Source organism: Arachis ipaensis, chromosome B3 (assembly GCF_059453495.1).
Source record: "Arachis ipaensis isolate K30076 ecotype BB chromosome B3, ASM5945349v1, whole genome shotgun sequence".
NCBI lineage: Eukaryota > Viridiplantae > Streptophyta > Magnoliopsida > Fabales > Fabaceae > Arachis > Arachis ipaensis.
In genome coordinates, this window is record NC_142438.1 from 15,597,830 (window position 1) to 15,622,997 (window position 25,168).

The 25,168-nt window shown below is 28.4% G+C and overlaps 1 protein-coding gene across 1 annotated transcript; it reads right to left on the reverse strand.

Moving 5' to 3' along the window:
- Positions 1 to 760: 760 nt before the first annotated feature.
- Positions 761 to 20,284, reverse strand: LOC107634213 (alcohol-forming fatty acyl-CoA reductase-like). The gene is made up of 10 exons (XM_088509295.1): positions 20,206 to 20,284; positions 19,999 to 20,102; positions 18,434 to 18,636; positions 17,410 to 17,510; positions 9,211 to 9,403; positions 8,357 to 8,518; positions 7,214 to 7,295; positions 1,947 to 2,219; positions 1,073 to 1,200; positions 761 to 942 (listed from the first exon to the last, which is right to left on the reverse strand). Exons 1-10 carry the CDS (start codon positions 20,282 to 20,284, stop codon positions 780 to 782), a joined length of 1,488 nt encoding a protein of 495 aa, XP_088365421.1. The 3' UTR covers positions 761 to 779.
- Positions 20,285 to 25,168: the final 4,884 nt, after the last annotated feature.

Consider the following 25,168-nt stretch of genomic DNA (forward strand, 5'->3'; position numbering starts at 1 on the left):
TTTAACACGAATCGAAAACATTAAGGACAAAATTAAATGAAATTAAACGTAAGGAGTATTTTTGAAAAAAAAAAAAACGCAAACGTTAGGACAAAAAATATACTTTTCCTAAAAAAATCATATGATAATCCTCTATGGCTCATCGGACTTACTGAGAATAATTTCAGAAACAAAAGAAGAGCCTTTCGATTTGTTTCAGCTTGCTCACTCATCCAAATTTCCATAATTTCACTTATAGAAGTTTGAATCAAGGCGTCCAATTGAATTCTTACGTAGCTAAATTCACAACTGAATTAATCAATTATTGGAACAAGATAGAAAGTTTTCACCAACCAAAAATTAGGTTTATTCCGGATAGACATGGATCATATAATCTTGTTATTGTTTACGAAGTAATCCATTTTACGAAGAATCCAACCCCCAAAATGGTTGGATGACTATTAAAATCAATCTAGACAAGTCAATATAACCGTGTGAAATTGAACTTCGTCTTGGATACTCTTAAATATATTGAGTTTTTTTCTAAATTTATCAATGTTATTCAACAAGCTAAGGTATCTCCATTATTGTTCCACATAACTTCTCTTATAATTCATAAATAAACCAATAAAAAAGCTTTATAACATGTACTAACTTGAAGTTGCTGTTTTTTTATGAGGCTATAATAACACATCAATCTTCACCTTACTATTGTATAAAACACAAATTAAATGATTTATTTTAAGCATTAAGCAGTAATGTTTTGTAGGCATCATTTATAATGCAAAGAACGTGATTAATTATCTCTTGGAAACATGCTTAATGATACCAGGGAGATGGATATTCATGACATAGTCATCCCAATTAATAATTTTTGGATCAAAGTAGAACATATCCACCTCTCTTGGATCCCCAACTTCTCTTGCCATGGCTAGCAACTTTTCTGTGTTCATGTTATCAAATCTGTTTGAAAATCAAACTAAGCTGTTGTGAGTTAATAATAATAATAGTGGCTACTAATAAATAAAATTGAAAAACAATTTAAATAATATAATAAATTATTATTGGTTTTATTAATTAATAATTAACTTACACGCCATTGAAGAATGCATAGACCATGTAAAAATAAGCCAATCGCATGACAACACGAAGCTTTCTGTTGAAGTCATCACATGTCTCTTGAAAATATTTGCATAAAACTTCATTGAGAAATTCTAATCCCTAACATATAAATGCAAACTCTATAAGTACATGGTAGATTGGAAACTGTTTCCATTGCAGCTTTTGCATAATGCACATTGTAGTGTGAATTCTTTTCAGATGAGCAACTTAAATTTGATATTAATATTTATCCTCTAACTAGCCGGCAAAGAAGTAATTTGTTGCGAATCAGAGTTCTATTTAAGGATTTATCATCTACTGCTAGCAAATGAGTTGCTGCTTGTATAAAACAGAATTTGAATTCTCGACATTTATTTAAGCGGACAAGTAAGTTAACCACTTGACAAATTAGTTCATTACATAACCAATTTAGGTTAGTCTAATGGTTAGCTCATTAATCCGCTTAAGCAAGTGTCAATGTTTTAAATCTTGTCTTGTACATACAACAATCTATTAGCTAGCTACAAATCATTAAATGAAGCTTCAATCCATGATAGATTAGTTCTTAGCCTATCAAATTAGACAATACAATGAAAAAAATTGATTCATTACACCAAAATTATAACTTAAAATCACTATAGTAGAAACTACAACTGCAATTTAAAATGAACCTTATTACTAAGAGTAACCATTATATAAGAAACATAATAATGAAGTATGTAAGATTCACATTGGTCTTTAAGAAATTTTTATTTAAACATTATACCTTTTAATAAATTTTAATTACTAAATTGATGTTTAAACTTTTATTTTAAAAACTAGATACTATTGTAACAAAACTTTGACAAGGATTTGATGGAGTAAACCTTTAAAGGAAGCACGTAGCGAATGAACATGTATCTGTGAAAGCTTGCTATGTTGCTCAATATGGTAACTTCTCTAACTTTGACAGGATTTCCATCTCTATCTATCCAAGGTTTTGCAGTGAAATATCTTAGGCCATAGTTGAAGAGAGTGTGGTATCTCACAGGATTACTAACAGAAGAACCCACATGATATATGGTGATATCATCACTAGGCTGATTTGCATGTGCTACCATTGCCACTAGCATTGCATTCACCACCATGTCAGCTGGTATCTGCATCAAACTCAACATTATTAATTACTTCTATTTTCTATTTTACAAATAATTATCTTTTAAGGATTCATTAAAATTACATGACTTTATAAAAGAGATTTATATTATTTTCACTGAAATGGAGAAAATTAAAATTATAACAAAAAAACCAATTGCTAATAAATTCAAAAATGCCCGATATTATATTATAAAATAAAGATTATAACATATTTTAAAAGACATTCATTCACAAACAGATAGATAGAATTTGAAGGTTTTTTTAAATGAATATTTTATTTTTTTATTTATCAATATATGTAATTTGCAAGTAAATTACCAATTTAGACATTATTACTTATCTCGTTTACAGTGTGAATGAGTTGGTAATATATGTATCTCGTTTACATGATAAATGAGATAAGACACGTAATTGATGAATGTGTCGCGGGTGCACATGTGTTGTGTAACGGTACTTATCTCGTTTATATAGTACTGTAAACAAGACACGTGTATTACCAACTTCTTTGCACTATAAACAATATAAGCACAAACGATGCTTATATATGTAATTCGTTTACGGTGCCTTTTGGATGTATCATCTATTTAGAATCTTTCTTCCCTCTCTTAGACCCTTTTCTTGACATAATTGAGTAAAACGTACTCTATGACACGCACAGAAGCAAGGAACGACGATATCAACCGTCTAAAGGGCTCGTGGCACATCGCTGGGACTATTGACTTTTAGGTTATTATGTTATGTTTTTTATTTTGAATTAAAAAATCATAAACTTATATTTATTGTAGTAATATGTATGACTAGAGTAGGTGTCTTGTTCTTATTTAAAATTAGAGAATCATAACATTATATTTATTGTACTAATATGTATGACTAGACTAGGTGCCATGTTAAAAACATATCTTATGTTAGTTGCTGTTATAGGTAATATTAGTTATTAATATTTATGTTGAGTAACTTGTTGTACTGAATAATAGTTTGATTGGGGTAGGTGTTGTGTTAAGAACATAACCTATGTTATTTGGTATTTTATTTTTATTAGTTGTAAATAAAAAGTTTAACTATATAGATAACTTTTTTGCATGTTGGGTTTAGGAAATGAACACATAACTATATATCTATGACATTTAAAACACTTATTTAACAACTTTTATTTTTTCTTTGCAGTTATTTAATTTAGTAATTTAACCAAAAAATATTAGTTACTTCAAAACTCAAGTTGGTATTTTGATTTATTTTTATTTAAATATTCTATTTTAATCTTAGTCGAACATTAATTTATTTTTTTTATTTAACAAAGGCCTCTTCTCTACTTCTTAGGAGAGTTAGCCCCACTCTGCTTAAACTACTGGACATCATTCTCCCTTATCTGAGGGAGGCTGGATTTGGCGACATGGTGTAACTTAATGACTTTGTGTTTGACAATACCCTGATTTCTGCATTCATGGAACGATGGCATCCAAAGACCCACATTTTTCACTTGCCTTGGGGTGAGTGCATGATTACTCTGTAGAATGTTGCATACCACCTGGGTTACGCACCAATAGAGAACCAATGAGTGGATTCTTAAGAGATTTTTAGACATGATACTAGTACCCGACGTGGGATTGGGTAGAGGAGCTACTTAATGCTAGACCTCCGCATGCTCAGCAACAAGGAGAGCAGATGAAGGAGTCCTTTTCGATCAAGCTCACATGGCTTAAGGACAGGATGCAGCATATGCCAGCTGGTGCAGATCCTCCCACTCTGCCAGTACACGATATGCTATATATTGCTGCTGATTGAGGGCTACCTGATGACGGATAAGTCGAACAATCTAATTCACATCAGGTGACTTCTCTTGTTGGCAGACTTTGATAGGTGTCGCAGTTTGTCTTGGGGTTTTGCGGTGCTTGCATGGACGTACCACTCGCTGTGCTCTGCAGCACATTGAGCCACTACGAACATTGCGCGGTGCATGTCGTTGCTGATGTGTTGGATATACCATCGATTGTCAGCATGTTGCCCATCGGACAGATAGACACAGACCTTTCCACTGGCCGTTAGGTATACATTTGTTATAATCTCATTTTGTCAATTTTCTTTGTAGCTAAATTTGTTTTCTCATTGCATAAAATGCTATTGCTGTCGTAAATGGGTTCGTAAGTTGATAGGTATGGTCCAGCAGAGTCGAGTCCAGTTTGATGGGAGACTCTTTCGATGGCGTCATTGGCTGGACTAGTTGCCACTCGATGAAGTAAGAAAGCTTTATTCTTATATAATAATTTTCTGCATAAATTTATCTGAATAATTTCATATATTGATTAAAGTCTTTCAACTTAATTTTCAGTTTCGATGGACGCCATACAATGACCCGACATTATAGATTTTGACGCCGGACTGACTGTGAGATAACTTAGAGACAGGCATGGATGAATGTAATTCTCATAGTCTATTTTAATTATGTTGAGTTTCACCATACTAACAGGGTGAAACATTAGTTCAGAGGCCAGCAGCCAGTTCTTGTCGACCCAATCAATGTCGATATAAATACATTACTACCACTGGCAGAGAAGAGGATGTGTAGTGATCGACTCGTCATAAGGAGTAGTATGATAGATGGAGAAAATAAAAAAGATACATATATTACCAACTCGTTTATATTGTAAACGAAATAAATAATAATGTCTAAATTGATAATTTATATGTAAATTATGTATATCAATAAATAAAAAAATAAAATATTTATTTTAAAAAATTCGAATTTAAATGTCACGGAATAGATTTTGTTATATCATCACCTAATTAGATGTTTATATATGGTTATAAAAAGTTTGATATATATTAAATGACTAAGTCAAACACCTTTATTAATAATGTGGTAATATCAAATGATTGAATGAGTAAAACTTTTTACATGTGAATTTAGTCTTTGTTTGAGAAAAGACTAAAAAGAACGCAAAAAATTTAGGGTTTAGAATAGGAAGGAATTAAATGTAGGAGGATGCTCCAATGAAGTTATTAATTCTATTTTTTTTTTAAGCTGAAAGTAAGTTCGTTAGATTTGTTTTAAAAATATTAAAAATTTTGTGGAGATAGATAATTTTTTATTGACCAAACGTTAAAAGACGTGACACACTATTTTAACTTTGTTATTGTGAAATAAATTTAGTTCGGTCTGTTTATAAATATATAAATCGGTTTGTGAAAAAAAAACATTTACTTATTTTAATTATTTTAATACAATATTATTTTCATTTTTAACATTTAAGTTAAGTTTAATTTTATTTTTAATATTTAAAATATTTTATTTATTTTATTTTAATTTTTTATCAAAATTAATTTTTTTTAAAAGTATAATTTTTTCATGTTATTATCTTTTTTTTTTATTCTATCACATTTATTCTCAAACAACTATAATTACTACTATGACCATGAGAATTATAATTTTTGTTTTTATTTAAAAGAAAATTATAATAAAGAATATATTTTTACAAAAAAATTGATTTTAAGCAAAATATTAAAATAAGATAAAATAAAATTTTTTAAATATTAAAGACAAAATTAAAATTTAATCTACATATTAAAAACTAAAATAATATTTTATTCTAATTATTTTTATTAATTATGAAAAATAAAACATAAAAAAAACACATTAAGACAGACATAAAAGGTAGGGTTAAGTACGATTTTGGTTCTTAAGATATAGGCAGAAAATTTTTTTTTTGTCATCAGCCTTTTTTTGCATACAAAATGGTCTGTAAGATTTAACTTGGTTTTAAAATTGTCTCTAAGGTTTAACTTGGTTTTAAATTTTTTGCGGCGCGAAAGCGGAGGTAGAAATGGATCGTGAATAGCTTTTTCTTCTTCTTCCCTTCCCCCTTCGCACGAGCAAAAATACTCTCCTTTTCTTATTTTTCTTTTTTTTATTATGGGTAATTTGGTCCAAAATTCTAATATTTAAGTAAAAAAGACGATTTTAAAATTTAGTTTTAAAACTAAGAGACGATTTTATATACAAAAAAAAGGTTAGAAACAAAAAAAATTTTGACTTATACCTTAAAAACCAAAATTATACTTAACCCTAAAAGATAACTTCATTTAAGTGGCTCCTTAATGGTTGATTTTATTTCTAATAAGTGTCTCCTCAAATTAGAGTTTTTTTTGGGTTTATTTAATTTTTGTATAGGTATTTTTTTTTATTTGTCTTATGCTATTTTTTTTTACTTTTAAGATTCACCAATAATCAAACTCTAAACCTTTTGAATATAAAGTTTTAATATCATATCATAAAATTACTCATCATAAAAGTTTAAAGAAGAATAAAAGAGAACTAAAAAAAATCAAAGAAAAAAAATAAAAAGAGAAGATAATTTAATTGATGAAATTTTAAAAAGAAAAGATACAAATTACTAATTCCATTCTTGCTTGATTCTATTACGACTATTACTTTATTTATAATAAATTTTATTCCTAATAAAAAAATGTAATTGAACTATAGGATCTAGTTTTACTCTTTACATAAAACAAATAAACATTTGTTTTTGTACTCTCTCTTGATAAAGTTTTTATTTTTCTAAAATAATTTATTAAAGTTTATCTTTTAAAATATAATTTTTAAAATAATAATATTTATATTTGATAAATTAATAACTTTTAATAAATATAAATAACAATAATTATACTTGATAAAATAATTTTTAAAGTTTAAAAAATTATTAATATACAAATTTATTATATTAGACATATATTTTAATTTTGATAAATATAAATTAATTTTAATATTTTTTAAATATTTTTAAAAATACTTTTAACTTTTAAAAGTTACAAACATATATATATATATATATATATATATATATATATATATATATATTACAAAATTCAAAACGAAATGCTTATAACAAACCAAGTATTAGACTCGTAGAGAGAATGGGATCAATTCCGATTTGGCGAGTATAATTTCTAGATTTCATCATTATCTAATTAAGAAGAAATGCTTTATTTAGTAGTGACTCACCACATCAAAAATTGCTTGAGGATCCGCAGGAAAGAATGTTAACATTCCTTTACCGTACGCAACAGCGAAACTGTCCATTTGCCTGCATGGAAAGACTCGAGAACATGAAAAGCTTATGGAAGGTGCAAATTAAACAAAAATGCACATTTAAAGTAATAATAGGTATAGATTATATTATGTTTGAGGCAGATCGGTAAAAATTTAAAGATTTTGAATAATGTCATGAAACTATTTTTTTTTAATTTAAGTTGATAATATATATATATATATATATATATATATATATATATATAATATGTCTTCTGGTACAAAAATCTATTTTATTAGATTTGTGTGAATTTTTGTAAAAAAAAAAAATTTATTTATTTTATATTTTTTTTTGAAAAATAACAAGAATCAAATTTTAATTTTTTGTGTCATATATAAATATTTTAATATCATATCATTATAAAATTATTTCTTCTAGAAATTAAAGTAATAAAAAATACATAAATATATATTTTTATCAAAATATAAATACAATATTAAACATATAATTATATAATTTAACATTATATTTATATTCTTAGTGTGACTGAGAGACTCAAATCCGAGACCTCTAAAAATGAATATGGAGGGATTCTGCCATTTGAACTATAACTTATTGACAAATTATATTACTTAATAAATATTATAATATATAAAATTATATTAAAAAATACTTTGGAGTATATATTCATGTCAACTTTAGAGTCATCCTTATAGGTCTCAATTATTTTTGCATCAAATTAATAAAATAATATATCTTCAGATATCCAATTTTGATATATGAATTTCGTAACCCAATTAAAGTGGTAGGGTTGGATCGGATATAGACAGTGTGCACCAAACGCAAATAATAATAATAATAATAATAATAATAATAATAATAATAAGAGAAGTGCTAAGGGGCAGCAACTTTTGTGATTTGTAGCCATCAAATAGTTATCAATAATGATTTTAATGGTATGAGATTGGTGTGAGATTTCATCCAATGATTCACTTTTCTTTGCTGGTTACATGCTGGCTAAAATTTGATAAAGTTGTTGCTCTCCTAGACTTTTCCTAATAATAATAATAATAATAATAATAATAATAATAATAATAAGGTGTGTTACATTGTACCTTACAACGTCTATCCAACCTGGAAAAGGTTCTTTGTAAGTGCTGCTAATAGTTGTAGGTCGAATGAGGACAATGGGCATATTTTTCTTCGAATTTGTTAAAAGCATTTCGCCCATTGCTTTTGTAAATAGATATGTATTTGGCCAACCATATAGACTTGCTCTGGAAATTAATCAAAGATGAAACTAATATAAACTTATTTGGTAATTGATAAAATATAACACAGCTTTTTTTGCGTTAACAATTACTTTTGAAAATTATTCTAAATTGTTAAAACTGTAAACATCTAATTTGGCCAATCAACAAAGACAAACTTGTTTCTTTCTATTTCTAAATAGAAGTTTCTAGTAATGTAAATATATAGTGAGACAAATTAGAAATATGGCATTATTTTGATCAATGTAATATGAATTTAGTTTTATGTACTGATAAAATAATTTTATTAAAGTGTCTAATTATGTATTATTATATTATCAAAAATAATTAATTTTTAAATTTATTATTTAAAAAAATCAGCTAAATGTATAAATTTGATTAAATGACTATATAAATATTTTTATATTATCGTAACAAAATTAAATTCTAATTATACATAGGTTAAAAAGGAATGGTCGATGGAGATTTATCTACTTTTTTTTTCGTTTATTCAAACAGTATTTTCCAACCCGACAGGTTAAGGACTATCTGAACTCCATTTAAGGGTCTGCTGCTGACCAATGAATTGATGCATGCACAAAATGGAGTTCGAATTCCCGACATTTGTTTAAACAGACGAATGAGCTGACCACTCGACCAATCTAAATTGGTTGAGATTTATCTACTTAATTAATTAGTGTAAAGACTAAAGAAAGAACCTTTTGGTGCCCAATTCCTTCATGGCAAGTTTAATTTCATCTTGCGTGGCTCCTTCCTGCTGAAGGTGATTCAATTGTTGTTGCACCAATTTCATTTCCATTTCAATGTCCAATCCAGGCACTCCATTCAGTGACACACCCATATGGTGTGGATCTTCTAATATCAGTCCTTCTCTCTCACCACATACATAAGCTGCAAACAATAAAATAATACAGGGAAAAAATTTATATATTTTGTTATCAGTATTGCTAGGACGAACATATTTTGTGATTGTTAGCAATTAATTAATTATTATTAATATTTTTTATAGTGTCGTCAAATTATATTTAATAGTATGAGATTATATAATCTTTTTTTATTAATTAAATACTGATTAAATTTTAATTAAAGTACTGACTCCTTAAACTTTCTCTTTTACTAATAGGTGCCTTTAATTTTAATTTTCTTATGTGAATTTAAAAAAAAATCAATAAATGATTGGTTTCTCTTTTGATTTTATCTTTTCGCGTTTATTATTTCATTTTTAATAAAACCTTAAACATATAAACTATTAAAAATAAAAATAGAAATCAATCAAGACTCGTAACATTTTTCAACTTAACAAAGTTTAATCATTGTAAAAAAATTTTCATATTTTATAAACATAATACATGGATACTAAACACTAGCCATCAATCTATTACTCTTAGTATTTTTAGAGTAGTATTAAAAGGTCCACGGGTTTTGTAATTTGTAACCATTAATTAGTTATTATTAATATTTTTAATATTGTGAGATTACATCTAATGATGTAAAATTTTACTTTTTTTTACTGGTTAAGTGTTGGTTAAATTTTAATAAAAATACTTACTTCTAGACTTTCTCCTCTTAGTATTTATAAAAAAAAAAAGAACTTTGTTAGGTAAACAATAGTTTTTGTGAATAATGTGAATAATAAGCTCTAAAATTGGCTAATAAAGTAAAAACACACTACGCCTTAAATTATCTACTTAAATCTTAATATTAAAATAACCATCTACACACCTAATGAATTAAACATCTAATATATTTATTGTTCATATTATTTAGTATTTTAATTGTCTACCTATATTTTTTCATAAAAAAATTAATTAGATTACTCTAAATAACTTTAACTATTTTCCTATAAAAGCAATATTAATGCATATTGTCATTCTCTAATTCATAATGTTATTCTCTTATTATATATTATTTCCAAATTAAATTACCCTAAACTCTTATAGTCATAATTCCTACATTAGACAAAATAAAAAAAAAAACAAATAGATAAAAATACACGTAAAAAAGTTTAGGATAGATAAAGCATGTTCCAAAAGATTATAAATATTAAAGTATACACAAAAAATTAATTATAATCAATGGACAAAAATGACACACCATTAATGATGTGAATTTTTATATTTAAAAATAATATAAATAAAACACCCAACAAGTGATGTGTCCTAATTCTGAAGGAACGCTAACTTTACCCACCTTTATAAAATCTTGCGAAATCAAGAGATTGAGGGTGAAGCTATGTCTAGGCCTGAGGGTAAGATGAGATTATATGCAACCATGGGAGTGCGTGGTAGGAGTATTAAAGTATAGTTGTCTTAATCTTTAAGTCATTACTGAGTCAGCTAGAATTAGTTAGCTTTTTGACTTTAGAAATCAATTAGAAGTCACTTTAGTTGTCTTAATTTTTAGAAGTTTGTTATGAGTCAATTAAGTGCAAAGCTTTCATAAGATTTTAGAAAAGACTCTTATCTGTAACTATAAAATTATTACTTTTTTATTGTATCAGGTGATCTTTTTAATATACTATTGAATTAAGTATTGCAGATTCAATTTTTCTCTCTTTCTTTTACTTTTTTTCTCTTCTTTATCTTTTTCTCTAAAATTCTATTTTTACTGCAAAAAAAATGCTAAGAACTATTAGACTTACTGTTGGATTTAGTGACGGATTTGATGAGGAATTCGTCATGTCAAATAATTACTGACAGATAGTCGCTTCCAACGGTAAAATCGCCGGTAACTTTTGGCGAAAAACCACAACAAATAGGCGCCAAACTTTAGTGTCGGAGTTACTTTAAGAAGAATCCAACGGTAGACACGTTTAATGGCACGCTGCGTTTTGGTGATCTGCACCAAATTATCGTCAGAAATATCCGCCGATAAATCTGACAGTAACTGTGTGCTAAATTGGAACTGCAAACCCCCTCTTGCTTCATTTCGAATTCAGTATCTCTCTCTTTAACTTCTCACATTCGCCTCTCTCTCCTCTCACCCTCTCAATCTCTCTCTAACCTTCTCATCTCTCCTCTCCGTCAATCTCTTCCGCCGCTGCCGCTTTTCGTAAACATCGCCACCGCTGCCTCTGACGCTGCCGCCACTGCTGAACCTCCTTGCCACCTCTGCTGCAATACCCCTGCCGAATCTGTTTTTGTCGCAATTTTTTCTTCATTACCTAAGTTCCTGATACCTTTCATGGTATCAGAGCTTAGGGTACCACATCTTTCATGAAATCTAAGAAACCAGATCCTAATCCAATTGAAGCTCAGTCACAATGGCACAAGGATTTAATGCGGTACTAATCTCAATGAAACTAGATGAGAACAATTACCTACAGTGGAAAGATCAAGCAGAATCAACATTTGAAGAAAATGATATGCTAAATCACATCACAGGAGAAGAAATACCTCTATAGTTTCTTGCATTTGAGAACAATGGAGCGAATACAGTGACTCCTGAATTTCAAAAATGGAAGAAACATGATGCACTCCTTAAATCGTGTTTGTTAGCATCACTGAGCAAACCATTCACAACAAGAATGGTTGGATGCGTTCACACTTGTTAAGTTTGGAAGAGGTTAGAAGATCATTTCTCTTCTCAAATCAAAGCTAAGGTAATGCAATTGAAGAATAAGTTGAGTAGTATTCAAATTGGTCTATCTGTTTGAATAGTTTGACTGAAAAATATTCATCACTGATAATGTTTATTCTAGCATGGTCTCAAAGAATAACTGTAGGTGAATTGGAAGCCTTACTCTTAGCAAATGAAAGCATGCTAGCAAGATTTTAAAGACCAGAAGCATTTGTCTAAGCAAATCTAGCTCAGTTTGGTCAAAATTAGCAAATGAGAGGTGGATTCAGAGGTGAATTTTGAGGTAAAGGTGGATGAATGTATAGAAGAGGCAAACGATCATATAGTGGAGGCAAAATGATGCAAGAATCATAGAGTGGAGGTAGAAGAATGCAAGAATAGTACAATGGAGGAAGAGGAATACCAGAACAATATATTGAAAATAGAGAAATGCAAGAACAATCTCACTATGGATATGGAAGAGCACAATATGAAAGAGGTAGAATGAATGATGGAAGGAACTTTATGAGTGGAAAATCACAATATGAGAAGCCACAATATCAGATCTGTGATAAGATAGGTCACACAGCCAAAACATGTGAGTACAAACATGATGAAGAGCAATATGAAAGGGACTACAACAATCAGATTAGTCAACCCAAAGCCAACTTCAGTAATGTGCTAGCTACACCAGCAACCATTCAAGATCTATATTAGTATCCTAATTTAAGTGCTACACACCATATAATACATGATGAACATAATCTGATGGAGAAAGAAGAATATGTTGGAGATGAGCAAGTTGTGATAGGAAATGAAACAAGTTTGCAAATCAATCTAGTTGGTAATTCGTGCTTTAAATCTGACTTGAGCTTTAGGTTGTTTATGTTGAGAAAACTTCTAGTTGTGTCTGAGATCACAAAGAACTTGATGAGTGTATATCAATTCCGTTGTGATAATAAAAGTTTCTTTGAATTCCATGCAGATAGATGTACAAGAAACCAAAGAAGTTGTGCTTCAAGGGAATGTTACAAAGGCCTTTATAACTTTGTTAATTTTACTACAATCCACACACTAGTAGCTTATATCACCACTTTTAACAACAAGAATAATATCCTAATCTGGCATGCCAGATTAGAACATCCAAGCCAAAATGTTATGTCAAAAGTCTTATCCTTTTCAACCAATAGTAGTGTCAGCAACTCCCATTCCGATACTAATTAATGATATAGAAATTATACTGTCAATCTCTAAACCAGAAACTACTTATACAGCAAGAAAATCACATTCAATGATCACTAGAAGTAAAGCTGGTATATTCAAGCCAAGAGCCTTTTAAGTAAGTGTATAACCAAGGAGTGTGCAGCAATCTCTTAACTCACCATAGTGAAAAGAAGCAATGAATCTAGAGTATGAGCCATAGATGTAAAACAAGACTTGGGAACTAGTTACTCTCCCTCCAAACAGACAAGAAATAGGAAGCAGATGGGTGTTCAAAATCAAGTATAACTCAGATGGATCTCTACAAAAATACAAGGCAAGATTGGTATTACAGAGATATGCACAAAAGCCTGGTTTTGACTTCACTGAGACATATAGTCCAGTGATAAAGCCTACCTCAATAAAGCTACTTTTATCAATTGCCATTAACAAAATCTTGGGTGATCAAGCAGTTAAATGTAAATAATACTTTCTTATATGGAAATTTAGTGGAAGAAGTGTACATGAGACAACCTAAAGGGTATGAAATTAGTGACCCCTCATTGGTGTGTAAAATTCACCAAGGCTCTCTATTGATTGAGGCAAGCTTCAAGAGAGTGGTATCACAAGTTAGAAAATGGGTTGGATGAAATTGATTTCCAAGCAACAAAGTCAGATGTTTCAGTATTTTTAACAAATAGTAGTGCAATAAAGACCTTTGTGTTAGTATATGTGGATGATATTATAATCATTGATGAATCTAAAAAGCATGTGAAAGAAGTAATTGAAAAATTGAATGCTAAGTGCACTCAAAGACATAGGAGATCTTCACTATTTTTTTGGAATTCAAGTAGCAAAAACAAGGAATAGTAGATTAATTCTGTCACAACAGAAGTATATTGGTGAAGTATTAAAGAAAGCAAGCATGGTTGGATGTACAAACTGCCACACACCTCTATGTCAACTGTAAAAGCTCTCAGCCTTTGGTGGATCAATAATTGGGAGCCTGCAATATTTAACTATAATCAAACCAAAACTCTTATAGTGTCAACAAAATGTCATAATTTGTTCAAACTCCTCTAGACACTCATTAGAGAATGGTAAAAAGGATAGTCAGATATTTTAGTGGGACAAGAAACTATGGACTGCACCTAAAAAAGAAAAATTTGATGCATATCGCTGCATATAGTGATTCAGATTGGGCTGGAGATCCTGTGATAGGAAATTTATAAGTGGATATTGTGTATTTTTTAGTTTAAATATAATTTTTTAGGCTTCAATAAAACAAACAACAGTGGCAAGATCCAACACAAAAGCATAATATAAGAGCATGGCTGACTTGGTGGGAGAGTTACTTTGGATAAAGAATTTAATGGTTAACTTACAATTTCTACTAAAAAAAGCACCACTAATGTACTAGGACAACTTAAGTGCAGTGCTATTGACTGTCAATCCAATTTTACATCCTAAATCAAAACATTTTGAGATTGATTTACACTTTGTGAGAGACCATGTCAATAGCAAAGACATCAAAGTAAGTCACATTCTAGGAGCAGTTTAGGTAGCAGACATCTTAACAAAAACAACGCTTTCAAAAAATTTCTTGCACTTCAAGTCCAAGTTGAGTATTGCTGAGTTAGAAAATGGAGATGAAGCAGGAGTAATGTTAAGAAAGAATGGGACAATAGGTCTTGACAACAATAGATGTAAAGTGAAGAATAAAATTCAAAATGATAGAGAACAAGTTTCTGAAGAAATAAGAGGTAGTAGAGATGATGACACAGGTAATGAAAAACTATTAAAACCTTAAAATTTGCCTTAAAATTTGCTATGTTAGTACTGCAGCTTAGAACAATTCTCAAAAAAAGAATTCAGAAGAAAAAGAAAGTAAAGATGATGATAGGAGTATTGAAGTATAACTATCTTAGGCTCTAAGTCATTGTCGAGTCAGCTAGAATTAGTTAGCTTTTTGTTTTTAGAAATCAGTTAGAAGTCAGTTTAGTTGTCTTAGTTTTCAGAAGTTAGTTATGAGTCTATTATGTGCAAAACTTTCATAATATTCTAGAAAAAACTCTTATCTATCACTATAAAAGTATTACTCCATCCGTCACTACATCAGTTGATTTTTTTTAGCACACTACTGGATCAAGTATTGCAAATTTATTTTTTTTTTCTTCTTTTTACCTTTCTTTTTTTCTTTATCTTCATCTGTAAAATTCTACTCTTCTAGTTCTTCTACTTCTCTAATATTAGTTTTTGCTTCATTACTAAGTTCTAAATACTTTTCAAGGAGAACAACTTAAATGATACCTACTGATATAAAAAAGAAAAAAAAAATACTTTTTTAATAGTGGTAAATGTTACCATGACATGGAAGTGATGGTGTTAAAATTATGAAGATTGGAGAGTCCTAATAAATAGTTCTTCCAATATCCATATTATAAGGTATTCCTATATTGACCTTGGTGTCTCTTTTTTCATTAAATTATATTATGATGCCAATTTTTTCTTTTGGTCTTCAATCTTCTTTGAACTAAAAATATGAGTGGAGATGTGACTATTTTATTTGGTTTGGTGAACTTCATGATGAATACACGAAAAACTATTTTAAATGGTAATTTATTACAATAGTCACATTTATGGGGAGACAATTTTAATTTCAACGAGAGAATGGATAAAGATGATACCAATAATGTCACAAGTTATGGTTCAACTGGATTGGTAGGATGAGACATGAAATTAGTAACTTGAGAAAATTGCTAATTGAATTGGTTTGTATGTAAAAATGGAGATATAAAATATAAAAATTTAGGTCAGATCATCACTAAACCATCACAGTGTTAGATAATTACACTAAACTGTCGCATAAGACGTTAATTTAACATAAATGAAATTTTATTAATAGTGTATCACTTTTATCTATCGAGTATACTTTTTTAATATGTATTTTGATATTTATAATCTTTTGGAATATATTTTTATTTATTTTAAACTTTTTTATGTATAATTTTATTCATTTACTCCAAAATAAAATAATAAAATAAAAGATAATAGGAGTATCAATATAAAATTCAGGAGTGTTAGTATTTCTCTTCTTCTAATAAGAGTGAGATAATATATATATTCCTTTTTTTAAGTATTAAAAACTTGTTTTTCTTAATATTAAATTCTTTTAATAGCTTTTATTATGGGAAAAACGAAAAAGATGTACATAAAATTGTGTATATAAATACAACTCAATTTTTAATTTTAAAGTATTACTTAAAACATTTTCAATAATGTATGTTAATTCTAATTTCATTTTATTTTGAATCTTATAAAAATATTTATGAGATCATATGTCATAAATAGTGATTTAAAATTAAAAGTGAAATTTGATTCCTCAATGCTTAATATTAATTTAATTAGAATTTTATATTATTTTTAATTACTTTATCAACATAATTATACGAGTGACAAAATTTTATTATTTTTTCATTAAAGTAATATTAGTTTCATTTTATAAATTAACTTCAATGCAGATTTCAATTTTAAATTAATTCACTTTTTAAAAATATCCAAAAGTGATATTCTAAAAATAATTATTGGAGGTGCTCTTATTATTATTATTAGGTTTATGGTTCCCATATAAAAATTTAAGATTAAAATTAAGGAGCATTAATTTCATAATAATATTTCCGTTTTCTGTTTATTATTCCCTAAAAGAGAAAAAAATAATATATGACAAATAAAAATATATTTATACAAAAATTTAAATAAATCTAAAAAATGTTTTTTACAATCGAAAAAATTTTATAGATAAATTAAATGAAAGAACACAAGATAAAAAAATACTACATCCAATTTAAAATTTTAAAATATTAAATTAATGAATCTCTCATTTTATATATTTTTCATTTTTTTTATTTTTTTCATATCAGACTAATTTTTTTATATTACTCACACTTATTACTTAGCAAAAGAAATTCTTGTTTAAACCTATTATTTAAGTATTTTTTTTTGTCAACTTAAATTTTTTTAAAAAATGTATATATATCACGTTACGAGTGTTACGTACTCTCAGAGATTTCTGTGTACCAACTAATATACTTTTACTTTGTGCAGGTAGATAGGAATGTAGTTGTACATTTCATTCTAACCTGTTGAGACTTGGACAAACACCTGAAGCTTGGTACATTTTTTGGCGAAACTCAAGAGATGCTCAACTCCTAATGTATTTATACCCAATGCCACATCATATCTGTATATAGTAATCAAAGATTACAAAAACACAACATATATACATTATATATATGATGATAAATAATCCTTATACATACAATCAAAAATTAAATAAGAGACGATGATTACTTAGACATGTATATAACTCTCTCTCTCTCTCTCTCTCTCTCTCTCTCTAATAATGTTATTTACTTATTTGTACACCACTTATTGGTGCCCTTAAGCATATATTTTTTTTTGAAAAATAATAATTAATAAAAATTTAATTACAAATTTTTATATAAATAAAGATTTAACTACAAATTTTTAAACAGTAAGGTAATGTTTAGAAGAGAGACAGAGATTGAAATAAATTTTAGTATTGTGTTTGGTGTAAAGTGGGAGATAGAAATTGAAACAAGAATGAAGTTCTAATTTAATTTGCACAAAAAATAGAGTTGGAATTAATTAATTAAAATGAGTTTATTTTATGTATAAAATATTATTAAAATTTCAATCTCTATCCTAAAAAATTTTAATCTCCTGTATCTCAACTTTTTGGAGATACTAAAATATTAAAATTTTAATTTAGAGATAGATATTGAAATTTTAGTACGAGAGCCAACAAACATATATAATATTAAATTTCAGTCTTTTAATTTTCATTCCAATACTTCAAAACAAACGCTACCTAAAGGCTTAATTAAAAAATTAGTAAAATGATAAAGAATAACAAAATAATTAAATTTTTAATTCAATGATAAAGAAAAAATATATGACATATAATATAATGAATTTTGTATATTAGTAAAAAATTAAATTTATTATTTTATTATAAATCAATTATTCTTATTAAACCTCTATTGGATTGGTTGGATTTCTAAATTTTCGAACGGATAATTTAATTAGTTTAATAACCAATTTGGTTTTCAGAACTTTAATGATTTAGAATATATTATATACCTTTCATCATATTTAGTTGTTGCAGCTATATTAACTATAACATTTATTTGATTGTAAATCTGATCCCTTAGAATGGTGTCCTTCAAATCCAAGTTCTCTTGAGAAATATCCCCAGGCATCACACTCAACTTTTCTGATACAAAAGAATTGAAGTTTGCTCCAAGAGTTTCCTTCAGCAATCTGAACAAGTCCTTCGATATAATCTACATATATTTGAAATTAAATACTATACAAGAATTATATATTAGCCATACAAATTTTAAAAAGCATAGTAAAAATATATACTATAACTTGAGATAAGTAAAACATATGATGAATCCATGTCTTTTTTTTTTCTCAATTGTCATATATGTGCGCTAAGTGCTAATGGTTGTGAATCTACTTTAATTATAATTATAAATTTGATTTAATTATTATATAAAAGATTATGTGGGAAAGTGAGTGAATGGTAAAAATATATTTTATAATGTGTTCTGATCTGTAGGTGATTACCAATTTTTTGGCCAACAAATAACGAATATTATAAGAGTGTAAAATATAATAATTTATGTATATATATTTTATGTCAATTTATTTATGGATTTTACTTAATTAATGTATAAATTATATATATTAGTTCATGTGTATGCGTATAGATATTTTCAGAAATTGATAAAATGTCAAAAACTTCATGGGAGCCACTCATATAAAAACGTTTAAAATGTTTTTTTTTTAAAGACGTTTTTTAATAATTAAAATTTAACCTATATAATTGATCAAACTATGTTATTTTTGTCAAAATTAGACCAAACAAACTGTTTTGACAAAAAAATTGGTAAATCAAATCTTGAATCGATCTAAATTAATATTCTTTTTTATAAAAAATTATTATAATACTCTTATTATAAAAATGACTAAAATATTCTTATTATATATATTAATTTTGAAAATCCTAAAGTCTAATTCTATGACGACATAGAGAGAAGAGAATAGTTAGGATTTAGAGTTTTTAAAATATATATATAAAAATATTTTAAGTCATTTTTTATAACAGGGGTATTATAGCTATTTTTATAAAAAATATTAATTTAGATCGATTTAACATTTAATTTATCAATTTTTTGGTCAAATCAATTTATTTGGTCTAATTTTGATAAAAATAACACAGATTAATTGATTATATAGATTAAATTTTAATTATTAAAAAAATATTTTAAAAAAAAGACGTTTAACCGTCTTTATGTAGGTGACTCCCAAACTTGATATATTAGATAATTGTTGGTCCTCTTAAGTATCTGTTTATTAATGATAAAGATAAAATATATTCTTTATCTCTAAAGCTTTTGAAAATTATCAAAAAAATTTCTAATATTGAATTTAATTATTTCAATTTATTTTTAATATTTAAAATAATTTTGTTTATTTTTGCAAATTGACCATGTTAATGTAGATGTTGACATGACAATTGTAAATTAATAAGTCAATGGCATCATGTCATATGTACTTTAAAATTTTACCTATACTTTAAAATTTTTCAAAAATTTCAAAGATAGATTTAAACAAAAACAACATATTGATTTATTTACCTCGTGATGCAAGCGATGATTAGCAAATTCAATATCAGGAGCTCTCAGTAGAAGATAAAGTTTTTTCACATTTGGTTGCACTCTAAGAATTTTTTCCACAAAAACTACCAAATCAAAAAATCAAATCAGGTAATTAAACACATGCTAATTAATCAAATAAAATTAGTAAGTAGAGTCATATATATATAAAAGCAAGATACAATATACTTTTTGCAAGGAAGCCAGTAGCACCAGTGACTAAGATGGTCTTGTCCTTAAGGAACTGTAGTATGCTTCCTAACTCCATTATGTATTATCTTAGATAAATTGAGAGGCAGAAGAACAATTTTCAAAGAACACAATAAAATGAGGTATGAGATGAGATAAGAGAAACGAGATGGACTAATATATATATATAGATACACACAGTTAGTGGTAGAGTTTGAAACAAAATTTTGGGGAAAAAAATTTAATATAAAAATTTAAAGTCAAACTCATTTGATGTAACTCTTTAAATTTTTGAAGGTTATATCTCACTTTTTTTATGATTCATTAAAGTAGAAGAACTATTTATAGGTGTTGATATTGTAGAATTTATATGTTTTCCTTCTTGAATATTAGTCTTCCTCTTAAAAAATGTATCAATTCTTTGATTTTTTTATCATTATTTTCATATTTTGTATAAAAATTTGAATATATATTCTATAAAATATATAAAAAAATTAGAAGGATAAATATTAAAATTTATAATATTTATTGATTTTTTTAATTAATTTATACAAATACAATAATATCAATACTTATTGAATATTCTAATATTTTTTATCATATGAAAAATTAAATTAAATAATAAAAATACCTAATTTTAGAATGAGAAACAAAAGCATAAGATAGGAATTGAACCTAGATACCCTAAATTATAGTAAAGCATTTGAGCCAACTAAACTATTCTTTATTTTTTTAAAAATTACTACTAACTTTTTTATAAAAAATTTGGAGAGGCCATGACCCTCCATTACCCTAGTTAAGTTCCGTCACTGAACACAGTGCGCCAAAAAAACGCACGTGATATATCGAGATCCGGCGGAAGCGTCGTCTGCCCGTTGCCAATAATAAAATGCATTCAAATCACAAAATAATACAATGAGGTCTAGTAGGGGTGTGCATGAGTCGGGTGAAATCGGGTTTAATGTGACCCAGACTCGACCCAAAATATATACCGGACCTATTTATTAGACCCGAATCCGACCCTATATCCGATGAAACCTATACACTTTCGGGTCACGATTATACCGGATAAAAACCGAGTGAAAACCGGGCCATTAACATTACATTATCTTGATACCTTCTTATAAGCTAGCATGTGAAAATATCCAAATTTTCAAGACTCCAACCATTATTTGACATGATAAAATTTACTTAGAAAAATATAATAAAAACCAATTCTTCTCTAAAATTAAAGCATAACCATAATCAATACTAATATTGTCTAATAACACCAAATATTTAAATCAATACAAATAACACAATATTATGCATTAATTAGTCTAAAATCTTATGCATTTTAAACATAAAACATTAACTTATAGTCTTATAATAACTAATTACACAAAATATTAAGGTTTACAATACTTAAATTTCACATAAGAATAGTCATCATCCATCACTAATACACAAAATATCAATTGTGTATGATGACCGGGCCACCGCACCGATTTCGGGTGACCCAAGCCATAGCCCGAACCCGACCTAAAATAATGACCGGGTCTATTTTTGAGACCCTTACCCGACCCTGGACCGATAAAATCACCCCAAATTAGCCCTTAAAATGTTCAGAAACAGATCGAATCTTCGAACCGGACCGAACCATCCACACTCCTAAAGTCACTACAAGAAAATAGAGTTATTTTAACACTTTATTTTTTAACACCATAATTAAATGTCAAAATTAATATATATTTTTGACAAATATCATAAATGTCAAATTTTCTATGTTTTCTTGATGAATAATTTGACCATAGAAAATTACTCATCAATTTTGACACTCGTTTGTTTTTAATTTACTCCACTATTTTTCTTCTTCTTTGGCTCTGTTAATTTTGACATCACACTGCTCTCAGTTTAGGATTATACTACTCATTCTTTATCTTCAAAATCTCAAGTTATTCTTTAGTTTCAAGATCTCATCCCATTCTTTGTTAAAATTTTTTGTTGAGAATATTTTATAGTCAATAAGTGTCAAAATAAATAGTATTTTTGACAATTAATAAGTATCACAGAAAATATGTTCTCAAAATTTTCTAACAAATTATTTTTGACAATCAATATTTATCAAAATAAGATTTAATTTTTTTTTTCACAATCACTTATATGTTAAAAATACTATTTTTGACAAAACTTTTATTAACATATTTTCATAGTTAAAATAGTGTCAAAATTTATTTTTTTGATAAATGTTAATTTTTTTTTACACATTATAACTCTCAAAAATAATCTATATTGTTGTAGTGAGTCTAGTATGGTGTTCACGTCAATCTATAAATAAATTCCACTCCTAGGAAGCCGCTGATAATAAAGATTACAGAAATATGGTTAGAGATACAACCTTCATTTAATATGTGACCTTTTTAATAACTTTTTAGAGACTTGATAGGTTAGTTAGACGCAAGAGACAAGGAAAGTGTGCCCTCTTTAGTTAATACATAATAGGTTAGGTATTTTGGGACAACATTATCTACAAAGCTTTTGATGTGGTAAAATAAAAGGTTAATTATCATTCGAAAAAAGTTGTTTCCTATACTTTTCCTTTTAACATCTATGACCTACCAACAATCACGCTTGTGAATTTGTGGTTTGCAAATTAGTAATGGAGGGCAAATTACAATTTTTTTATATTTGTAATCAAATATTTTATTTATAATTTTTTAAATTAGGTCTGTATATATATAAAATTCTTAGAAATATTTCATTTCTTTTAATATTTCAAACGATAAGGATTTAATATAAACTTTTTTAAGATAGAAAGAATATTTAGTTATTGTTGGACATTTTTACTTGTTGAAAAAACTATAAGGACTTTTGGGATTAATTCTTCCTTTCCGTGTAGACGTGCTTCATCGATAAAGTATGTGTGTTTCTTTGTTTCATCGTATGTATATTGCACCTATATAATATACATCCAGACTTTTAACGTATTGCTCGCTTTCCCTTCCATAGACGTGATTCATGTGTATTGCTTTATCTGAATATATATATAGGTAATATGAATGAATTTGACGGAATAGAAATCTTAGGTTGAATTGTTTATGTGGATATTTAGCTTGTATGTAATATAGATGACCGTATATGTTTCTAATTGAAAGACCAATCGCTCAAGCACACAACCATATAATAGAGATTATATACAGGAGGAGTTGATAGCTCAATTAAAAGCACATCATAACTCACAGTTTTATAATACGTATGAGTTATAATATGATATGTTTAAAAGGTTAGTTGATATACTTTGTGGAAGAGATTAGTTGATATAGCTGTGTTTGAGGAATAAGTTGTAAAGTTTTTACATATTTTAAGTGGTCAAGCAAGTGGTCGAACAGAATTTTTTTTTTTTTTTTTGTCAATCTACTGAATGAGTTAGTCGTTATTTTCACCAAATTTTTAAAGTTATAATAACAATTTAAAAATTAATTTTTAGTTCAATCAGATGGTACAATTGTTTCATTAGAAATTTTTTATCAAGAAAGGTTCTATTCATATTTTAAGATAATTTTTTTAAAATAAAATTCATTTATTATATATATATATTGATGGTTTTCAGTGACTAAGAGAAGGGGGTTGAATCTTAGCCCCCTTTTTGCTTTTGAACACTTGCTGGTCTTTGTAATAGCTTCAGGAGACCTTTTGATTTTTGTCTCGTCACCAGCCACGAAACTTTTATTTTTGTCTCGTCATCTGGCACGAGATATTTTCAGTTTTTGCTCCTGTGCAGTAGAAACAGAAATGGAGTAGAGAAGAGAGAAAATTACACACAGATATATCTTGATTCAGCTGCTAAGTGCAGTGCAGCCTACATCTAGTCTCCATCACAACCATGATGGAATTTCACTATAATCTTCCAGATTACAAACTGTAAAGTGCGAACCCAACTTACAAGGGATTCCCACAGAATCATGAAACACAACATAGATGAACAAAGGAACTCTAAGACATCTATGGCTTTTTCTTTTAATTTTGCACTCTCTGCCTTTTTCCGCTCTATGGCTTTTTCATACAAACCTCACTGTTTGCCTTTTTTCCATGAGACTCAAGACATGACAAAATTAAACAGAAAAATACAAAACAGAATACATTGAAGGAGAAGAAAATCTGTAAGCTTAGATAGCTCTGAGAATTCTGTGCCTTGCACTCTCACTGCTTACTTCTAACTCCTTACTCCAAACAGTGGCTGTTCTCTCTTTTTATAGAAGAGAGAAGCCTCCACACTTGAAGCCAAAACCCAAGCCAACTTCTTCTTCTTCAAGAAACAGAACCGGTTCGGCCACACAGAGAGAGAAGAGATAACCATGTAAAACCCAACATGCAATTACCTCTAGTCCTTCCTTGGTCATCACTCTTCGTTGTAAGGCCCACATCGGTTGGAGAGAGGAACGAAGCATGCCTTATAAGGGTGTGGATACTTCTCCCTAGCATGACGCGTTTTGACGAGTGAGTGTGAGGGGCTTCGGTTAGCATCCCTATCGTCAAAGGTAAAACCGTGAGGCCTTGTGTGCCAAAGCGGACAATATCGTGCTAGCGGGTGGTCTGGGCTGTTACAGATGGTATCAGAGCCGGAACCCGGATCGATGTGCCAGCGAGGGCGCTGGGCTCCCTTAGGGGGTGGATTGTAAGGCCCACATCGGTTGGAGAGGGGAACGAAGCATGCCTTATAAGGGTGTGGATACCTCTCCCTAGCATGACGCGTTTTGACAAGTGAGTGTGAGGGGTTTCGGCTAGCATCCCTATCGTCAAAGGCAAAACCGTGAGGCCTTGTGTGCCAAATCGGACAATATCGTGCTAGCGGGTGGTCTGGGCTGTTACATTCATCAATCTGAGCGCTCCATCCTTGGCTTGCTCTCCAAGATGAATTTCTGGCCCTTGATGCTTCATGATGATGATGGCTTCATCTGCTCCAATCTCTGCCTCTTCCATCACT

What these genes read in the sequence shown, in the direction of transcription:
- LOC107634213 (XM_088509295.1), bottom strand. Translation starts at nt 20,284, where the DNA reads ATGGAGTTAGGAAGCATACTACAGTTCCTTAAGGACAAGACCATCTTA. An exon ending in GCTACGTGCTTCCTTTAAAG is followed by an intron (nt 1,201 to 1,946) that starts GTTTACTCCATC and finishes TTTATATGTTAG; the next exon opens with GGATTAGAATTTCTCAATGA. An exon ending in TATGCATTCTTCAATGGCGT is followed by an intron (nt 943 to 1,072) that starts GTAAGTTAATTA and finishes ATTTTCAAACAG; the next exon opens with ATTTGATAACATGAACACAG.